Source organism: Schistocerca piceifrons, chromosome 2, assembly GCF_021461385.2.
Source record: "Schistocerca piceifrons isolate TAMUIC-IGC-003096 chromosome 2, iqSchPice1.1, whole genome shotgun sequence".
Lineage (NCBI taxonomy): Eukaryota > Metazoa > Arthropoda > Insecta > Orthoptera > Acrididae > Schistocerca > Schistocerca piceifrons.
Window position 1 is genome coordinate 408,698,599 of NC_060139.1, and position 22,035 is coordinate 408,720,633.

General features: G+C 42.8%; 1 protein-coding gene across 1 annotated transcript in view; it reads left to right on the forward strand.

Moving 5' to 3' along the window:
• The window catches only part of LOC124775432 (cubilin-like), a 187,658-nt gene that overhangs the window by 77,902 nt on the left and 87,721 nt on the right, over positions 1-22,035 (forward strand). Inside the window, exons 3-4 of the mRNA XM_047250265.1 lie at positions 8,281-8,531; positions 14,095-14,381. Of these exons, the coding sequence (XP_047106221.1) occupies positions 8,281-8,531; positions 14,095-14,381 (538 nt within the window). The remainder of the gene's footprint in view (positions 1-8,280; positions 8,532-14,094; positions 14,382-22,035) is intronic.

The following is a 22,035-nucleotide window of genomic DNA, read 5'->3' on the forward strand; positions in this document are numbered from 1 at the left end:
AAGTGCTGCTCGGAGCAGAATGAACATTAATGGCTTGATAAATTTTGAAAACATCTCTCGAGCAGAAAATCAGTGGTCTAACTAAAGACTTTAAAAATGAACTAAAAAGCAGCGTGGATCGCAATAAAATATTTATTTTCAATGGCAACTGATTTAGGTCGTATTGTGACCGTCTTCTGATCATTTGTCCTAGGATGACAGACGCTGGCAGTGAACGAAGCAGATATTGTGCCTCAGAGCAGTCGACGTTTGTGGAACCAAGATACCTGCTCTACTTACCGTCACCATCTATCATGGTATAAATAGTCTGAAGGTGGTCACATCATAATGCAGTTTATGGCGGGTCATGGCCCATCGAACATGGCCGGTGTCTGGTGGAGGTTACACCATTAAGTTATGTAGTGGTTTAGTCTTTGTACACATGTACTGTTTGTGTTTTCCCTTTTATTCGTTTATAAATGTATAGCCATGGTGTTCTTTTAATCATTGAGAAAGGTCTTCTTAGGCACTTGTGGGTTTTATTGTTCTGAAGAAGATGTAGTTATCGACGCCGAAACTTAGGTTAACACTAGGTGCTTTCTACGCAATCGAGGCGGGTTTCTAATTTTTTAATACATCATAACTGGGTAGTATGCCTTGTGCCAGGTTTTAACTGCATAGCCCTCCATGCTTCTCTGTCTTCTGCGTTCCTCTTCATTCTTTGGTGCCCTCCTTGTGGCCTGCTGACACCATCTAGCATTTGGAACCTTCTTCTGCCCTTTTTTCAGTTTCTCGGAACGAAATTTTCGATTGCCTCTACTAGAAGGCAATATCTTCTTAGATTGTGACCTACCCAGTTTAGTTTCTTGTTCTTCACTAACCGACAGAAATTGTTTACCATAAAATATATATTTTGCAGTCAAGACTGGTTTGAATCCACTTTTAAACCATTAATGGCTTGCTTGTGGGTCGTGGTTTGATGTACTAACCAACCTAAAACATCCTACTCGGAATAGCTGTAGTTATTAGTCTGATATTGAAGTAAATTCTGATGCAATTTTGTTCAGTACACTGCTCTCAGTCATCAGTAGAAATATCGGCACTTATAACCTTAACATCCAACGTGGCACGATTCCTATTTGGGTATGTTAGCACCTGTTATCTGCTCTCTTCGAGATGCCTGCAGTAAATGCGGAAGAGTAAAATACGGTGACTTTTTTAGCAAAAGTGTCCAGAGAGGACCAACGTGCTTGTATTCTTTCCATGGACAAACACCAGTAGACACCATTGGAGAATTAAAGAAAGTGTAATGGGCAGTATTTTTGCCGAAAACCACTGTTTTGGATTGGTGTGCCCAGTTCAGTGCTGTTAACGATTAGACACACGGCGCCAGCCGCTCCGGGAGGCTGGACATTCGACATTTGTATGCTCGAGATCTCGCGCTACAGTTCGGATCTTTCTCATGATTATCACTTCTTTAGTCCCTTAAGAAAGGCCTAGAAGTGTCGACATTAGCGAGGATTTGAAGCAGGAATTTGCAAACTTACGTAGCAGGTAACGGTGTTTTGCCAAACGTGTATCTTCAAACTGGTGCGTCGGTGTGGATAATTGTCTCAATTCTCACGACTCCTGTACGATCTCTGAACGGAAAATTTATGGTCGCCGCTTCTACAGTGCTAGCGATTAAAACTGCAGCTACAGAAAGGAAGTGTAACAAATGAATGAATTTATAGTGTGGTACACAGAATTCGTGATTAAATTTTATGGTGATATGGGGTGCAAAGAGTGTGAAATATAGTGCATTGAGCTACCACTTACAGCGGAGGAATGGCGCCGGCCGAGGTGGCCGAGCGGTTCTAGGCGCTACAGTCTGGAACCGCGGGACCGCTACTGTTGCAGGTTCGAATCCTGCCTCGGGCATGGGTGTGTGTGATGTCCTTAGGTTAGTTAGGTTTAAGTAGTTCTAAGTTCTAGGGGACTGATGACCTCAGATGTTGAGTTTCATAGTGCTCAGAGCCATTTGAGCCGTTTGAGGAGGAAATGGCTCTAACCTGTCTGGGTATCGAACTGAACTGAGCGTGGATGACAGATACGGTTATGTCAATCCATATTGCTTCAACACTATGCCAGAGTGAATCAATAATCGAAACTGACAAATGCTGGCATGTCAGTCTGTCGGAAACATATGAACAGTTATTCTCAGTGGGTAAGAGATTTGTAAAACGTGCTGGGCAGGCCAACATTTGAATATTCCTTGCAAATGTGAAACGCTGGTATATTAATAACCAGTTTAAGCGTCAGAATGTTAAATCCAAACATGCAAAGTGCATGCATTGGGTTGTACAGGTGCCGCATGTTAGTTTGTGACACGGTGTTCCATTCTTGTTGGACTTGGTCGGTCAATAGAGGAACGGTTAACGCTGTTTGTGACTGATGCTGCAGTTATCGTCCCATGATCTCCCGTATGTGCTCGATTGGATACGCATCAAGTCGGCTCTCTGGGTTACAACAGCGGTACGTGGGTGAGAGTTATCCTGTTCGAAAACACCCCCTGAAATGCTGTTCGTGAATGGCAGCACAACAGGTTGAATCACTTCATTGACGTAGAGGCTTACAGTCAGAGTGTGTGGGGTGACCAGAGAATGCTCTTGGTGCCATGCGAAATCGCACCAAAGACCATAACAACATGTGTCTAGCACGCAAACAGGTTGGTTGTAGCCCCTCAACTAGCATCCTTCTGATCGTCCCACGGCCATCCTGGCACCGAGGCAGAACCACCTCCAGTGAGCTCTTGTTTGACACCACTGAAGTCGCAAATGGCGATGGTTTGTTGTCAGTGGGACGCTAATTACAGCTGTCCTTGAAGTAACAAGTTTGCAATAGTTCGTTGTGTCACTTTGCTGCTAACGCTGCTCAAATTGCTGCAACAGATGCAGTACAATGCGCGAGAGCCCCACTCCAAAAACGATGGTCTTCCCTCTCGGTAGCGCTACGTGAATTTCCGGAGCCTGGTCTTCTTGCAACCGTATAGCCTCATGACCACCGCTGCCAACAACCGTGCACAGTGGCCACATTCCTGCCAAGTCTTTCTGCAGCATCGCAGTATTGCAGAAGGAAGATCGAGGTATTCGTAGCCCTGCTATACAACTCATAGAGAGGTGTTGATAACGGCGTCTTCATCGCCTAAGAAGCACTGTATACTAATACCAACTCACCAGGTCTAGTCTGAAACGTAGCTTACTCTCACGATTGTTGCAGTGTGTATTTAAAGTAAATCAATTTGCAGCCTCATAGTGGCGCTACTAACGCCACTTTAATGGTACTGGCGTGAAATTTGAATAGACATCATCTTTCCGATGTAGCAACATGACCGCTGGTTTTCGTTTATGTCGTACAACTCCTTCTTGGAGATGCGATTTGTTTTTCCGTCAGTGTATTTCAACCATTAGTAGTAGCGTATCGGAAGGCATACAGGTTTTTTTCTCATTTTTTTAAAAAGCTGTCGATCTAACTATGAAAGACACGTTTGGAAATGAAAATGTCGTAATGCATAGTTCCTGTAAATCATACAACGAGAAGCATGGTTACGAATTAAGACCTCTTACGGGATCGTTAGGTACCCATGGTCTAGGGGTAGCGTCTTTGATTCATAATCAAAACGTCTTCGGTCCCGGGTTCGTTCCCCGCCACTGCCTAAATTTTGATAAGTAATCAGCATTGGCGGCCGAAGACTTCCGGCATAAGAAGTCAGCCTCATTCTGCCAACGGCCTTGTCAAAGAGGCCGGAGGAGCGGATAGAGGTTCAGCGCACTCTCTTGTCTTAGGGGTGGGAAATGGCCCCTAAAGGCGGAAGAATCAGCAATGATCAACGACATGAGGATGCCGAAGGCAATGGAAACCACTGCATTAAAGACACGTAACGTGTGTCCACAGGACATGTGGCCTGTAATTGAAGAAGTGATGATCTCTCCATTGGCAAAAGATTCCGGAATAGTCCCCTATTCGGATCTCCGGGAGGGGACTGCCAAGGGGGAGGTTACCATGAGAAAAAGATTGAATAATCAACGAAGGGATAACGTTCTACGAGTCGGGGCGTGGAATGTCAGAAGCTTGAACGTGGTAGGGAAACTAGAAAATCTGAAAATGGAAATGCAAAGGCTCAATCTAGATATAGCAGGGGTCAGTGAAGTGAAGTGGAAGGAGACAAGGATTTCTGGTCAGATGAGTATCGGGTAATATCAACAGCAGCAGAAAATGGTATAACAGGTGTAGGACTCGTTATGAATAGGAAGGTAGGGCAGAGGGTGTGTTACTGTGAACAGTTCAGTGACCGGGTTGTTCTAATCAGAATTGACAGCAGACCAACACCGACAACGATAGTTCAGGTATACATGCCGACGTCGCAAGCTGAAGATGAACAGATAGAGAAAGTGTATGAGGATATTGAAAGGGTAATGCAGTATGTAAAGGGGGACGAAAATCTAATAGTCATGGGCGACTGGAATGCAGTTGTAGGGGAAGGAGTAGAAGAAAAGGTTACAGGAGAATATGGGCTTGGGACAAGGAATGAAAGAGGAGAAAGACTAATTGAGTTCTGTAACAAGTTTCAGCTAGTAATAGCGAATACCCTGTTCAAGAATTACAAGAGGAGGAGGTATACTTGGAAAAGGCCGGGAGATACGGGAAGATTTCAATTAGATTACATCATGCTCAGACAGAGATTCCGAAATCAGATACTGGACTGTAAGGCGTACCCAGGAGCAGATATAGACTCAGATCACAATATAGTAGTGATGAAGAGTAGGCTGAAGTTCAAGACATTAGTCAGGAAGAATCAATACGCAAAGAAGTGGGATACGAAAGTACTAAGGAATGACTAGATACATTTGAAGTTCTCTAACGCTGTAGATACAGCAATAAGGAATAGCGCAGTAGGCACTACAGTGGAAGAGGAATGGACATCTCTAAAAAGGGCCATCACAGAAGTTGGGAAGGAAAACATAGGTACAAAGAAGGTAGCTGCGAAGAAACCATGGGTAACAGAAGAAATAATTCACTTGATTGACGAAAGGAGGAAGTACAAACATGTTCCGGGAAAATCAGGAATACAGAAATACAAATCGCTGAGGAATGAAATAAACAGGAAGTGCAGGGAAGCTAAGACGATAAGGCTGCAGGAAAAATGTGAAGACATCGAAAAAGATATGATTGTCGGAAGGACAGACTCAGCATACAGGAATGTCAAAACAACCTTTGGTGACATTAAAAGCAACGGTGGTAACATTAAGAGTGCAACGAGAATTCCACTGTTAAATGCAGAGGAGAGAGCAGATAGGTGGAAAGAATACATTGAAAGCTTCTATGAGGGTGAAGATTTGTCTGATGTGATAGAAGAAGAAACAGGAGTCGATTTAGATGAGATAGGGAATCCAGTATTGGAATCGGAATTTAAAAGAGCTTTGGAGGACTTACGGTCAAATAAGTCAGAAGGGATAGATAACATTCCATCACAATTTCTAAAATCATTGGGGGAAGTGGCAACAAAACGACTATTCACGTTGGTGTGTAGAATATATGAGACTGGCGACATACCATCTGACTTTCGGAAAAGTATCATCCACACAATGCCGAAGACGGCAAGAGCTGACATGAGCGAGAATTATCGCACAATCAGCTTAACAGCTCATGCATCGAAGCTGCTCACAAGAATAATGTACCGAAGAATGGAAAAGAAAATTGAGAAAGCACTAGGTGACGATCAGTTTGGCTTTAGGAAAAGTAAAGGGACGAGAGAGGCAATTCTGACGTTACGGCTAATAATGGAAGCAAGGCTAAAGAAAAATCAAGACACTTTCATAGGATTTGTCGACCTGGAAAAAGCGTTCGACAATATAAAATGGTGCAAGCTGTTCGAGATTCTGAAAAAAGTAGGGGTAAGCTATAGGGAGAGACGGGTCATATGTACAATACGTACAACAACCAAGAGGGAATAATAAGAGTGGACGATCAAGAACGAAATGCTCGTATTAAGATGGGTGTAAGACAAGGCTGTAGCCTTTCGCCCCTACTCTTCAATCTGTACATCGAGGAAGCAATGATGGAAATAAAAGAAAGGTTCAGGAGTGGAATTAAAATACAAGGTGAAAGGATATCAATGATACGATTCGCTGATGACATTGCTATCCTGAGTGAAAGTGAAGAAGAATTAAATGATCTGCTGAACGGAATGAACAGTCTAATGAGTACACCGTATGGTTTGAGAGTAAATCGGAGAAAGACGAAGGTAATGAGAAGTAGTAGAAATGAGAACAGCGAGAAACTTAACATCAGGATTGATGGTCACGAAGTCAATGAAGTTAAGGAATTCTGCTACCTAGACAGTAAAATAACCAATGATGGACGGAGCAAGGAGGACATCAAAAGCAGACTCGCTATGGCAAAAAAGGCATTTCTGGCCAAGAGAAGTCTACTAATATCAAATACCGGCCTTAATTTGAGGAAGAAATTTCAGAGGATGTATGTCTGGAGTACAGCATTGTATGGTAGTGAAACATGGACTGTGGGAAAACCGGAACAGAAGAGAATCGAAGCATTTGAGATGTGGTGCTATAGACGAATGTTGAAGATTAGGTGGACTGATAGGATAAGGAATGAGGAGGTTCTACGCAGAATCAGAGAGGAAAGGAATATGTGGAAAGCACTGATAAGGAGAAGGGACAGGATGATAGGACATCTGCTAAGACATGAGGAATTGACTTCCATGGTACTAATGGTACTGGAGGGAGCTGTAGAGGGCATAAACTGTAGAGGATGACAGAGATTGGAATACGTCAAGCAAATAATTGAGGACGTCGGTTGCAAGTGCTACTCTGAGATGAAGAGGTTATTAGCACAGGAAAGGAATTCGTGGCGTGCCGCATCAAACCAGTCAGTAGACTGATGAGCAAAAAAAAAAACTCGCTCGACGAGGTATTACAGTGGTAGTTAGATAGCTAGTTTCGTGTTCCCTGGATCATTTTGCACGATTTGTCGTAATGGTGTGAAACGAGAAGTTTTACATTCACATCATACATTAATTTGCGAATATCGTTACATGCTTGATATTTATAACGCTTTTTTCAAATAATGATATGAATTGGTCATGGAAAAGACACTGGACCCTGGACTCGCAATCGGAGAGACGATGGTTCAAATACATCTGGGCACGCGAGTTATGGTTCCCCGTGGTATCTCTAAATTTCACAAGGAGAATATAGGGATGGTTCATTTCAATATCGCAAGGTCATGTTCCTACCCAATCTTTCTTTAAACCTACTCTATATTCCATGCGTATTCACCTAGTCGCCAGTTGTTTGCCATGTCGTAGTTTTCTTTCTTATTTTGGAATTGGGTCATAAATCTCCGTAGGAATTTTCATCACAAGAATTCATTCCATGCTCGTACCGTTACTCGACTTTATTAATGACTACGAGGAATATACAGGGTGGTCAGAAAATGTGTTAAATGATTGTAGGGATGTTACAGGGCTGGTTGTACTGAGACATAAATGTTATGAAAAAAATTCGATACGTTGCTCCGTTTCCGAGTAATTTAGCGTAGAATTTAGCCAATCGGGGCGCGCTCACATTCAAGCGGCCTGCTAGGGGCGGTGTTGCCCAACGAGTGCTGCGTCTCGTTAGCTGAAACTTGAATTTACGCTCGCGACGATCTGATTGGCTAACTTCAATGCTAAATAACCCGGAAACGGCGCAACGTATCGAATTTTTTTCTTAACATTTATGTCTTAATACAACCTGCCCTGTAACATCCCTACAAGCATTTCACACATGTTCTGACCACCCTGTATACACACGATTCAATGCAGCTCGTTAACTATCATCTCAGGCATTGGGTGGAATATACAGTATAGCTCCTATACTTCCTTCCTTTCCCACGAAAAACCGACTCGACTGAATTTCCTCTTTCTTCGGTGGTGTTAATATTTATTATACCGATAACAACACTTTGCCAACAATTTGCAGTCATAATTGTACTGCAGGATGCGATGCAACTGAAGAACATTGTTCAGTACTGGTTAATGTTAGCGAAAGTAAATACGGAATATTTAAGTACGTCCCACTGTCCAGGAAAAAATGACAAATTGTTTTCAAGTGCACTTATTATTCATCTTACCACATGTTAGAAGTCATATTCAGGCTTGCGTTCTTTTTGATACACTTACTGCTTCAAACTGTGCTTATAGCTGAAATTTAAGGTTAGCTGCATGTTACTAACATCGGTGTGTTCATGGTTGTGTGACAGATTGTGGATGGCAACGCCAAAACTGACGTAAGCAACCGGAAGGATCCAGGAGTGTTTTGCGGTGAGACGGAACAACCACAGACGTTCATTTCTGAGACGAGCTTCGTCAAGGTGGTGTTCCACGCGGACAACTTCACGGACCAGACCTACTTCAGCTTTGACTCACGTGCCGAGCAGCAGCTGGAAGTTTACCTGCGTTATGGGCAGCATCCGGAACTCTACCCCAACAGGAGAGGGGAGGTCATACCCGGGTACGTAATCCCACGACTAATGGAATTGTTCTGTTCCAGGTAGGTGTTGTGACAAGCATGTATAATATTGTTATGACTTCTGTTACTGTATCCACCTTAGTGGACTATTGCAGCTACTCCGACTTCCTGGAAGATTTACCTGCAAGTTCAGTGGCACCACAGTTTTGTCAATAGTGTTCATGTGAGCGTTGAGACGAAACTTGTAAGCTGTATTATCATCAGGCCTAACTGTCGGGATGGTGCTCTATTGTAACCCAGCATGTACGCGAACTGGAGGACGGAGCTGCACTTAGATCCTCGTCATCGTTTAACACAGCAAGGCAAAGGTACACTGAATCACTTTCCAGCGGAGTGAGGGCTAGTTTGAAATTGTATGTAGGACCTGGATCCGAACCCAGAACCCTGCTTTTAGCTTGCAACGTTATTGACTGAGCTATTGTGGAACGACTAGTAAGGCGCGCTAGTAGCTTCTGTAGTAGCAGTTCCTCCTCCCTGTTTTCCAAATTTCATAGAAGCTCTCCTCCGTTCCCTGCCGGCTTACATCTCTAGGAAGGAAGGATGAGGTGGAGCAGTAAAGACGGCAAGATTTTGTAGTAGCTTTTCAGGTGGCGGGCGCACTTTTAATCTGTAAAGTACTTTCAGCTTTGTAGACAAATTAATTTATTCCTAGAACGCAAATCCGGCAAAGTATGAAAGAGAGCTTCAGTGGAAAAATAATATTGCCAGTGGATATTGTGTGGCCGACTAATAGATTTCCTTTATTTTCTTGCAGCAACAATCACAAAAGAATTTCAGACTGTCGTAGCCGGTCTCGACCGACTAGTGCATTTCATGAAAAACTGTAAAAACACTTGCGGCTTGAGGTGACGTATCATTCCTGTCGCAATGTCAACACAGGTTTATAAACTGAATGTTACAAGGCATTTGAAGTACGAGTACTTCTTGATATTGCCGAAATGAAATAAAAGAAGAGCTTTTGTGAGTTTCAAAAAATAATAATCAAGCACTGGCAAAATGTGTGGATGGATCACATAGCAGCAATAGCAAGTTTCTGGGATGGAGTCTCGGTCTGATACGGTTTTAATGTGTCAGGTATTTTCAGAAACAAAAGTAAAGAATAAAATCTGAACGAAAGCTAATTAGGGGAAAGTTCTGTACCTAGAGGTCAATGTATCTAGGATCACAACACTTTTATTTGGTCGGTGCTTAACACTAATCACTAATTTTAGAATCACATGAAGGAAAGCACACTAGAGGCCGCAACAAGGAGTTTCCGTCAGTTTATGTACTTTTTGTTATTTTGTTTAGTGCAGCATTTGTAAATAGTTCGGCGTTTTACACATGTAAGTTCTATATAGTACGTTAAAGCTCTTTGAGGTAGTATCTAAACGGAAGATGGAGGGCGGACAAAGAAAAGGAAAGAGAAGGACCTGATGTTAACAGTTGATTCGTGAGTTTTTGCCTGGGTGAGAAGTGAAAATATGTACCGGGCCGGGACTCGAACCCAGAATCTTCTACGTATTAGGCAACTGCGTTAACCACTGCGCCATCTGGACAGTATCCCGAAAATGCACGGACAATATCGGCGCAATCACCGGCCGAGCCACGCTACCAGCTAGCGCCACCTACCCGCAGTCCCTGTTTATGTCTTCCATTATCGCTAATTTTTAGATTCCCGCCGGAAGTCGAACGGTATTGTGCATTTACAGTGAAGGTTGTGCATCCATTGCTCATCCACGCGAATCAGTTACATGAATCCATAGTGTCTGTTCTTTCAGACAGGGGGGAAAATGAAAGGAAAGGGAAGGAACTGACGATATCAGCTGTATTGGAATTTTTTGAAGAATTGTCTGAAAGAACAGACATCACGCAATCGTATAACTGATCTTTCTCTATGGTGAATCAATCCACACCCTTCAGCGTGGTTGTGCAATATCGTTTGACATCCGGAGGGAACCTAAAATTAGCAAGCGTGGAGGACAAGGACAGTGACTCCTAACAGGTAGCGCTAGGTGGGACGTTGAGTCGATTGGTGATCGTGTCGAGATATTCCGTGCATTTGCGTTAAACATCGTGTCAGGATGGTGCAGTGGATGGGGCGTTCCGGGATGGGAAAGGAATGGCATTAGGTTTCGACCGCTGCTCACTGTGTCTGTACCAGTCTGAAACTGAACACCAGATTTTTTACCACCTTAAAGAAACAGAAAGGAAACTGGGTAGAGCCCTTTCCTGCGAAGGACAGAGGTCCGAGGTTCGAACAAAAATAAAAAATAAAATTAAATAAAAATTAGAGAAACACAACTGCCTAATAAGCAGAAGATCCCGTGTTCAAGTCCCGGTCCAGCACAAATTTTCACTCGTCGTCGCCGATTCCTTATAAAGTCCAGCTGCAGCCGATATCATCAGTTCCTTCCGTTTCCTTTCCTTCTCCCCCGGCCACCTTCCATTTACATAATATGTATTAACATAATATGTGGATTCCACATGACGTTTGTTCTTTCGGACATGTCTGAAGGAACAGACGCCATGTATTCATATTATATTTGGAATGTATTTTTAATTCCTCATGAACAAATTTTTATAGGGGGGGGGGGGATAAGGGGCTATTAATGTTCAGATTTATTACTTAAAATGTGGACACTTCAGCCATACCTGGTCGGTCCTGCACCATTTCGTACCTTTAACCAGCAGGAGGCCTTTTACCATGGAATATGTGATACTTGCATATTAACAGAGTTTCTGTTATGTCTTAGCAAATATACGAGTTTCTAAAATGAAAATTTTTGTTAGTTTCCAATAGCTTCTACTTCAGAATATATTTTTAACTGGTTTTTGATCATACTTCTGCTTAATTTGAGTCTACTTATTGTTTATTTGTTTGCAGTTGAGTAATAATGTAACACCTTTAAATTTAAATCGAATATTTGTTCATAGGTTCATGACCATGTTCCACCTTGGAATAAGTTTCCAAATACGGAAAATCCTAAGTTTTCCGGAGTATTGTTCGTAATTTTAGGAAAACACTGGAGCACCTAAAAAATGAATGCCCTCATTTATAAATGGAGTAAGAAATTATATCAAATCTTTATTACAGGGCTGCGTAGAGGTGAATGTCTGAAAAGAGACGGAAGGAACAACACATTTCCCTACTCGATCGCAATCCATTGGTAACATGAAGTACAATTAATTGAAACACTCAGCATTTCATCTCTTACAGTCAGTGGAACTCAATTCTAAATTTTACATCTCTAGTGTTCATAACCAGAAGTGAATGAGTTAGTATTGCCTTTGTTATCACTGATGTGCAAATCTTTAAAGAGGAAAGTAGCATTCGCACGATGCCTCACTGCCAGATACTATAGCTCGATGAAACTTGAAGCACACATAGAAAGAACAGCTGCAGTACAGAACAGTACACAATGTAACTAAAAGAAATACGCAGTGAGACGAGTACAAATTACACTTTTATTCGAAGACAATAATTACACTTAAGTCAACGCGATTCATCGCGGCCCGCTGGACATTTCGAAAGGTGCGACATGGGTGTTAGTAGTGTGTGAGATCACCACGGTCGGTAATGCTAGCTCTGGAACGTGCCCCCAAGCTCTGGCCACTTGGTTTGTAAGGAGTTTTTGTGGTAGTGCGTTCCATTATTCCACCAGCGCTATTGACAATTGCTGGATGGACGTTGGTGCACATGGACGCGTTGCAGTACGTCTTCCCAACGCATCCACAGTGTGCTCGATTGGATTTCACGTGGAGGATCGGGCGGACCAGTCCATTCGACGAATATCCTCTCGTTAAAAGAGCTTCTCCACTTGCGTTTTTTGACGCGATCGCCCATTGCCATGCATAAAAATTAGGTCAGAGCCAAATGTATCCCTGAAAAGATGCACATAAAGTAAACGTACAGTATCATAAAAACGTTCATCGGTGACTGTGTAGAGTTCAAAGATTTGGAAGCCAGTACGCCAATGGGATATAAAGTGTACACAGACCATAACACATAGACAAGCAGATCGATGAAGTTCGAGAGTGTTCTTGGATGCAACAGGTACCCTCAAACGGCGAGAGGTTGTCGAACACGACTGCTTCGCTGGTCAGATGTGGTAACTCTATTCGTCCACGTCTAACAGTACAGGTGTGCACAAAACTGTAAGCAAGCAGTGCACTAGCAGCTCAGTGCAAGCAGATGTCTTTTTGAGAATCCAATGGAACACGCTGTGCTCCAATCACGACTGTAACGGGTGTTTCAGAAAATATGTTCTTCAAGTAAGACTAATAGCAACCTTGATCGTTTATAGCTTCGACTAGAGACAATCTGCAAATCGCCAGACGCAAACAAAATCGTTTATTAAAGTGGTTATTAATGTTGGTCCGTACTTCTGTCGGAAATAATTTGTTTTGTCAACATAATACACAGACACCACGGGAACCACACTCATGCTCATAAATTAAGGATAATGCTGATACATGGTGAAACAACGCTCTGGTAGGCGGTTTGCGGGTTAAAGCACCTCGGGTTATGACCATGTGGTGCATCTGACCTGCCGTCGTCGCACGGTGGCACTGGCAGCAGTCCACATACGCAGAGGTGTGTTGGTGCATGTCAGAATGCTGTGCAGCGAGTAAATGTGCAAACGTTTTCAGCAGTGCTCATGGTAACTGTGTGTTGAAAATGGCTCAAAGAACACATATTTACGACTTTATGAGGGTTAGACTACTAGGGCGAATGGAGGCTGGTCAAACACAGCAGGCCCTCCGTGTGTCACGTTGTGTGGCACCACATTCTGCAGCTATCCTTAATTTATGAGCATGAGTGTATTATACCAAGTTAATGAACATGACAGGTGAAACTAAGGGTAACTGTGAAACATATATAAAGCAACCGAATTACGAGTAAATATCATTACGCTTAAGAAATAGGAGACCCATATCGTACGAACGATAGACACTGTACTTGAATTCTCCATGCTAGAGATAGTGTACGTAGGCTGTTTAGGTTTTCTTATTGGTAACGCCACGTAGCATTCTGTATGAAAATCGCTGGCTGTGCTGTGTGCAGTCTGTGGCTAGTTTGCATTGTTGTCTGCCATTTTAGTGTTGGGTAGCTGGATGTTAAAAGCGCGTAGCGTTGCGCAGTTGGAAGTGAGCCGCCAGCAGTGGTGGATGTGGGACGTTTCAATAGTTCACCACTTACACTTCTCTCACGCTACCAATACTAAGTGCTCGTACATCTGGGGCGAGCTACATCGCAATAGAAAGAGTCAGCGTTACAGACCACTGAGACTCTTAATGTGATATGTAACACCAGGCGAACGTCGTTACAGCTGAGGGTGTGACAGTTCGATCCAAGTTTAAACGCTAAAGTGGAATCCACCTGTAAGATGTCATCACTGTGGCCACTCAGGTCTGCAATCTGAGTAACTCCTTGCAGAAACGAGAATCTACTCCTCCTACTGCCACTACAGCTGTGTTATTATCAACAACTAACAGACAAATATCGTATAATTATTATTATTTTTAATTTATACAGATAGGAGGTGTTACCCTATGCTTGCAGGTCCTACTGTGAGCGCGTGTTCCGCGACTGCCGCCTGCAGACGTGCTACGTGCAGTCTCCCGCCTACCCAGGCGTCTACCCCAGGGGGCTGCACTGCCGCTACCACCTCAACACCAGGCTGCCCTTCATCAAGCTCTACATCGAGAACGAGGAGTTCAACATAGACGGCCAGCGCTGCGAGAACATCATGACGTGTCCCATGAGGCCCATCTCGTCGGGCGAGCGCAACTGCCCATATGATTACATCAAAATCTACGACGGCAAGGATGAATCAGCTCCTGTCATAGGTATTTAGCAAGGCATTTATAATCTACACTTCAGTCTTCGGTAATTCAAAGCATGTGTGAACGAGGAGGTCAGGAATTTCACGTATCTGAAGACAAATATAAAGTGTTCAAAACGAAGTTATGTATCTAACAACATACTTGTTCAAATTGGATCCTTCAACCACATGAAGCATGCATTTCTCTTACACCCCTCTGAGTAATAACTGTACACTAACACCTTTTCCTGCATATGCAAATCTGACGTAAATTCACAAAAGGACCTCAGACTTTTTCGAGCTAAGTAAAGAACTGACCTCCTCAACTAGTTTTCACACGAAGAATCACATTTTTGGTTAAACGATACCCATAGTTTGTAATTTCACTCTACTACGTGTACCGTCTCAAATAACATTTATGGAAGAGGTATATCTATCCTTGAGAAGGGCGATAAAATTTTAATTCCGACAGCCTCGTAGATAGGGCAGTCACAGCTATCAGTATTCATCTTGGGCACTGATAAATGGCTTCACCTGCGCTAAGACCCAAATATTCAGGTGAACATTAAAGCTAAAAAGCTCCGAACTTGATGCCCAACATTCTGTGTCCGCCAAAAGGCAGTACGTCATTGAATAAAACAGCCGGATGCTTGGATTTCAATCTAATACGGTGGATGGGACCGCTTCTCCGGTCTGTAAGCATTCACGGAACAGAGGAAACGACTGTGAGCTGTCTCTTACTTCATTTCAAAAACGTACCCCCCCAGTCAAAAACACATAACACACTAGGTACCTAAATTACCACCGTTCAACCTATTCTTATTAAAGTCAAAGAGGGTATGTGCAGCATACCAGAATCGATTAACAGATGAGACAGGAACTTAAATATATACTCATATTTCTTCCATCCTACTGGACGATAGAGAAAACGCCACCATTCGAAATATCTAATTAGTAATCTTCCCTGCAAATATGTGACACATTTCGAACTTAATACGTTTCATTGCCTAGGACCTTTGCTTGATTAAATCGGTCACCACATTCATACAAATGAAGATATGCACTCTCTTCAGTCCTGTTTACAGGCCCAGATAACGTACAGTACAGAGGCGCTAAGTAACATACATCAGTTGTAAGAAACCCTCTGCATTCCGTGGCCGTATGCTGGTTGTACAATAAACGTCGAGAAAGATCACTGAAGGCTACTGATATTCTACGCCACCTAACTACACGGCGCAACAAAAGTCAAGGATAAATTATTGGGGCCCGTCACTGTCTACCATTGCGACGCAGAAGTGGAGTACAGCGCAAGCGCAATTTTGATTTCGGGTACGTGATGATACCACTTAAGACCGTACAAAACCATTCGACGAAGTATGAACGTGATCCGAAGCAATAAATATGTATGGGGCGGCTGGTTATATATTTAGTTGTTGGTTCTATAGTATTGTTGGTCGCCATCTTACTAGAGCCTGGCAACTAATTTTGTGGTCATCCAGAAAGCGATGGCGAACATACTACATGGCAACATTTTGGTCTAACCCACTGAAAGGAATGTTTCTTTTGTCCTTCTGCTTATCGGGGTCAGGACTGTGCCTATAATTGAAGGTATAGAGTTCTAGTTCAAACATATATTGAGTAAAGTATCTCGCACACAACACTTTGAAAATCACAGTGTTCAATTGACAGTAAATCTCTTTATTCTAAACAGCACAAGTAGCAGTTCAGGGGCGACTTCTACGCTACGTTCCTTGTCCTTCGCCTTGACTACTAATACTCGAATAACTGTTTGAAATAAATGCTCGCCACGAAAGTGGAAATGATATTCACCGCTAACAGTTATTTTAGCAAAATGTAAGAGATCCAGGACGGTGTACAGTCCTTGCCAGTCCACCATCAGTTTTTACCGCAAATTCGCTTTGTCAAAGTTCGTCTCTGACCTCATCTTAGGCAGAGCGCAATCCGCGTTTAACAGACGCGGATCTTACAGTGGCTGAGTGCGAAGTGAACCTTTTCTCCTGCTTCTCAAATTCATGGAGCTTCATGCTCCGGTGAGTTGTAGGATGGACGGATCACGCCTTTCCTACTTCACCCTGGGGGTGTTGAATGTGGTCTTCTCTTTGGATTCTTTTTCATGGTTGCGTTGCTGCTACTGGGTCTTGTTGCTCATGTTGCGGCGTTCCATTACACCAGCAACAGGCCTGGCCACCTTGTGGTCGGGCGCCACTGCACTTGGTTGCCCAAGTTGGGAACGAGGTCGTTCTGCTACGTCCGAGCGGCGGCATAAAAACGCTGCGCCGCTTGCCGGAATCGGTGCTCCCGCTATTCTGTGGAGTTGTCCGGTGCTGAAGTCTCGTGGCAGGTGAAGCGCTAAATTAAGCGCCTTGTTCTGGACCGTCCGCAGCTTTGCAATTGACAAGTCGGCCGCGTTGCCCCCACACTACAGTAGCGTACTCTAACACTGGCCTGATTAGTGTCAGGTAGAGAGTAATGCCGCAGTGTGGGGTCAGGGTCGTCGCTGGGTTGAGTAAGGGGTGTAACAAGCGCAATCTGCCAACCGCTTTACCCCTTATTTCCCTGATACGCGCCCTCCACGTCAGGCGCCGGTCCAGAGTGACACCTAGGTAGCGTCCGGTGGTCGACCGTGGGATGGGGCCTCCCATGATGCTGAGTGGCTGCCGGTCGACAGGAATCTTCTTCCTTGTGAAGATCACCGCCTGGATTTAGGTTTCGTTAAACTTGAGCCGCCATTTGGTGGCCCAAAGAACGTCACAAGCCGATTGTAGGCGGTTACGCCTTATCCTTGCGTTGATGCTTCTTCCGTAGAGCGCCATATCGTCCGCGTAGAGCGCAACATGCACGCCCTGCCTCTTTGGGATGTCGGCGGCGCCTTTTCTCCTGCCTCTCTGGCTGTATTTGTATACGTGCGGCACCGGACGGCCGAGGGAACATCTGTTGTTATCTGCCTTATGCACAGGGCAGCAGCCTCTGAACGACCGCTTCCTTGCGCACATAATCTTTAGTAACAAAGTTATCAATTAATCTAGAATCTTCTTATTTTTACATGCATTCGGGTAAGTTGTTTGAAAGCACAGAAAATGTTTCAGCTCGCTTGAACTAAAAACTTTGCCTTCTAGTTTATACTGGAACTAACGGTAGATCGTTACCTCTGAATCGTATATTTACTAGAACTTGTATTGGATGTTATTACTACTGCGGTTCTAAAATTTGGTATAACTCTATTATTTAGTAGGCTTTATCATGTGCTGTAACCAAAATTTTCTACTATTAAAATTAGGGTATTTAATCTATTACAAATGGGTATATTTTAGTGACAAATTTGGTTTTCATTAAATTGCTCAAAAACTGTAAGAGGTGGCTTAACATGGTTTCTTAGTTACTACTTTTAGGGTGAATTGAAGCACAAAACAAATTCTTACGTTTCTAAGTTCAATTTACAGCGCCTTTAATTTTATTAAAAACGTGGATTCTAGCTGTAATTTTAATTCTTTTGCTTTGAAACTTGCACCACGCATTCTTACCTCCATAGGCACTTTCTGGCTAATTCTAGCTTTCTAGCTTCATTATTTAGCGCCATTAATTATTTTCTTGAAACTGTATTTTTATGGAAGCCATTGGTTTAATTACATTAAGACTTGATGTTCAAAATGTCATTACAATAAAGTATATGTTGACAAATTTTCAAATGGAAATTTTGATTTTTAATTTTAAACATAAGTATAGAACAATCTTGTGTGCTACGCGCAGCGCGTTAAGGTGACGTGGCTCTACTATCAGTGAACTTAGGGTAAGTCCCGGCACATTCGCTCGGTATCTTACAAACGATACAGCGATTGTTTCGCTTCAAATGGTACTTAGGTATGCATTTTAAGCTCTCCAGTTTTCCGCCCACCGGTGGAGTGATCACTTGGATGTGCAAAATTAACAAGTTCCTGACGAAAATGGCAAAGTGTCATTCTAACACCTCCCTAGTTTGGCAACACTCTCGGGCAACCCACGCACATTCATTGACCACGTTACAAATGTACCTGTCAGAAATTTCGACACCAATCAGCCTGACGGCTGCTCTAGCACCTGAGGTACAGGCAACCATTTTGACACTCTTGGGTCCGGTTTGTCTGTCGTCAGGCGCTACAGCAGCCGCCAGGATGACTTCATGTGGAAGGTTATGACAGGTATATATGTAACCTGCTCAATAAAACTTCGTGTGTATCATATAAGCTTTTTCTGAACGGGCGGGTCTTAGAGGTACGATTTACTGTTTTATTCACACATATGTCAATGTTGCGCCTTCGCCTGACAACGCCACAGGAGGAAGCAAAAGAGGAACCTTGAGAAAGCATAATTACCTTTCACTGCTTCACATAACGTTCAAATCTCGTCGAGTGTTTCTGACGAGCTCCTAGTGGTTCCAATTTGTACGCGAGAACAGAATCTACAGTCGCGCTGCACTCAAGATGGGTGTGATCACGTTCAACAGGGATGCAACCCCAAAATGTCCTACAAGAACGACTGAAACGACTGAGGGTGTCAACAGTGTCAAAGAATGCCCAGAACATCTTTCGGTTGCTCGTTGCGCTGCGGACTGTTGTTTTCGACCACGAAATGCGCAAGAATCAACGCCCCAGGGAAAGGGATGGTTTCATTCATGCCCTCAGAGGCCCCCTTTTCTTGTCGATTCTTAGCAGAGGTGTGTCTGAAATGTTTCCGGCGGTCACCCAACAGGAAACTGCGTGATTTCAACGTCGGGGGTCACGGTTCCGACCTTTATCACAGGGACGTCAGAAGAAGGAGTGAAATGTGGGTCAGATGGGATGTGACTACCTGCCAACGGTGTGACACGTCCACAATGGCGTTGGGCGGAACTGTTGTGAAACAGTGTGACGTCATTGACTCACCTCACAGGTCACAAGAACTTCTTAGCTACAGCCTTTTTTTTTCATAGCGTCGACACCTTGTTGTCTGAGGAGTTACTTTGTCCGACGGTGACGTCACAGTGTATCACGCGCATCATTACAAAGGGAAGGTTGTAGGCACCTTTGAGCGAAATCTGAAACTTACATGTCGCAATGGGAGTCATTTATGATGTTCGAAAACGTGATCTTTTATTTCTACTATGCAGTGTATAAACGGCGACACACTACGGTGTTCTCTTCTACGTACTTGGCTGCGTGTGTTTACTTTGCAGAATGCGTAGTAGTAATAGTAGCTACGAAATAAAGTAATTCGCCAATTAAATGTCGTACGAAAGCTTAGTTATGTGGTAACCCATATAGACTCTTAGAATATGAGTGAGTTAGGTTTATCTTATGCATTTTGGATGTGTTTCAACAATGGAACCGTTGTAGATAGGAAGGTTGATGCAGGTCAAAACGTTACTAGTCACGACTTTTTGCCTCGATAAAGCTGTTCTGTCATGAGCTGAATAGCTATCAAGTGACTAGAGACTGATGACAATACGATTTCATTTAAGGAAAAATGTTTTAGAGACTACCTGCAGGTCGTTTTCAAATCTGGGTCACAAGTGAAAACTGCTAAATTTAGTAGGAATCTACCAAAAAAACAGCTATATTAATATAATTAATATGACAGCTGTTACTTCAGTCATTTGCTTGTAATGATATTCTGACGCTAAAATGTTTATCATCTCAAGTGAAAAGGACATGAGTTGTATACCAAATTGAAAATTACAACTGGTTTACAGACAACGTCGACATACTTTTATCATCAAGAATATCGGAGCATCAGATGTAACACTTCCTCATATCATGAAATTTAACGTTTCATAGTTTCTAATTGGCATAAATGACATATTGTAACAACAAATACGTCTTGCGTATAATAATAAAGAATAAGTCAATCATCTCATGATGGTACGTGAGAGAAGAATCTAAATTTATTATATTTATGGCTACGATTACGAAATCACTAGGGCTAGGATTTAAAAATTACAGAAGTTTGGCATTTAAATAAATAGTTTGTTCAAATTTTTTGTATCTCGACATAGCAAGCGCTCGCAGTATACGCTAAATCCAACAACGAGCTTTATGAAGTCCATTAACGCAAAACACATTGTTCTCCTATCTACACAGACCGGTTCTGGTATCAAATAAGAGTGAGTATTGCATTCGAGGTGTCTAGAAATGAACCCGTAACATAATGCTATACAAACTGTACTTCCCTGACATACGTTCGAAGTTGTGGTTGCGGAAAATTATTTCTCTTCATAGTTGCAACATTGGCATGCGTACTACTATCGAGTACATCACGGCTGATATGGATACCTCTAAATTATGATTGTAATAACACCAGCACACTTCTGTGTGTTCTTATTGATAACATTTAACGTGTTTTCGTTGTTCGCGCGTTCTGATGTACGGTAGTTTTCACTTTGGAATTATTCATTTTATGTCCTACAAGCAGTGTGTGCAATAATTCATTCCGAATATTTCAGAATTAAATGCATCTTTTATCACTAAACACTCTGTTTGTTATGCTGCCGAGCAGTTAAGTAAACTCGCTTTTATTGTAACACTAATGCACCCATTTTTGTTTTAATTTGCTGCTATACGTCTAAACATATTACGATAGGCGACTGCGCTTTTTTATTACCGCCATTCATCACTTTTATGGCCCCATATTTTTTCCGACTCGCAAACAATTGCAGCTTTTTGGCTGGTCTTGTACCGCACAGACCGGCTGTCTGCAACCCCCGGTCATCGACCCCTGCCAACGTAACTCTAACGAACACTCCGAAGCATTAATCCTCCCTTGGGTGTTCCGTCCATGCTTGAACGATCCGTCTTCACCCAAAACTCGCCAACAAATCATGGACTAAATTAAAATGTTCGGAGACATTAAGAGTAACTCCGGGTATTACGGGAAGTTAACGTTCTAGAAGCTTCTCTACCGCTGCGACGACTCGGAACACAACTTCTAACTTCATAAGTTCTCTGGCAGCCAAGTTCTTATTAAATTAACTGGGGTCCCCCTAGAGCAGCAGGAGCTGTGAAAATGAGCTTAACGGAAGACGTACCACTGAATCTGAAAATAAATTGACTTTAAATCTATGGTACTGACAGTGGAGGATGCATGTATAATTTACATCGGTACTAGTCAGAGCTACGTGTATTGTATACGTTTTGAATTACACGATGTACTTTCAATTGCTCGATATAATTTAATAGATATCATTATAGATCTCAGAGATCTTTCTCATTGAAAGTGTTAGTTCTTAGAAGCGCCACTTGTTTGAATCAGAAGAGACAAGTGATATTCAAAGAAGGACGAATAGAGAAATCTATTATTTAAAGCCGAAATGATTAACTATTTTATCGGAGAATGATGGAGAAGGATTTAGGTGTAGATCTTTAGGCCTCAGTACCATCCAAGACTTGTACGTATTGTTCCCCCATCTGGTCTCATGTAGTTGATCAGTGACTCGTCTGAGACATGCAACTCTATCAAGCAAATTATAGTTAAGTTTGACACATCGTCTCAGTTAGCTTCTGGTCGTAAATTAAATCGCAGTCGTTTCGTATTTCCCCAGTAGTTACGCAGTCGTACAGATATTTTCATAATACAGTTCCGTTCACGTTTCAAACAGAATGGTTATCAAATCTGTAAATTCCATCACAGGACTGAAACGTTTCAGTTTT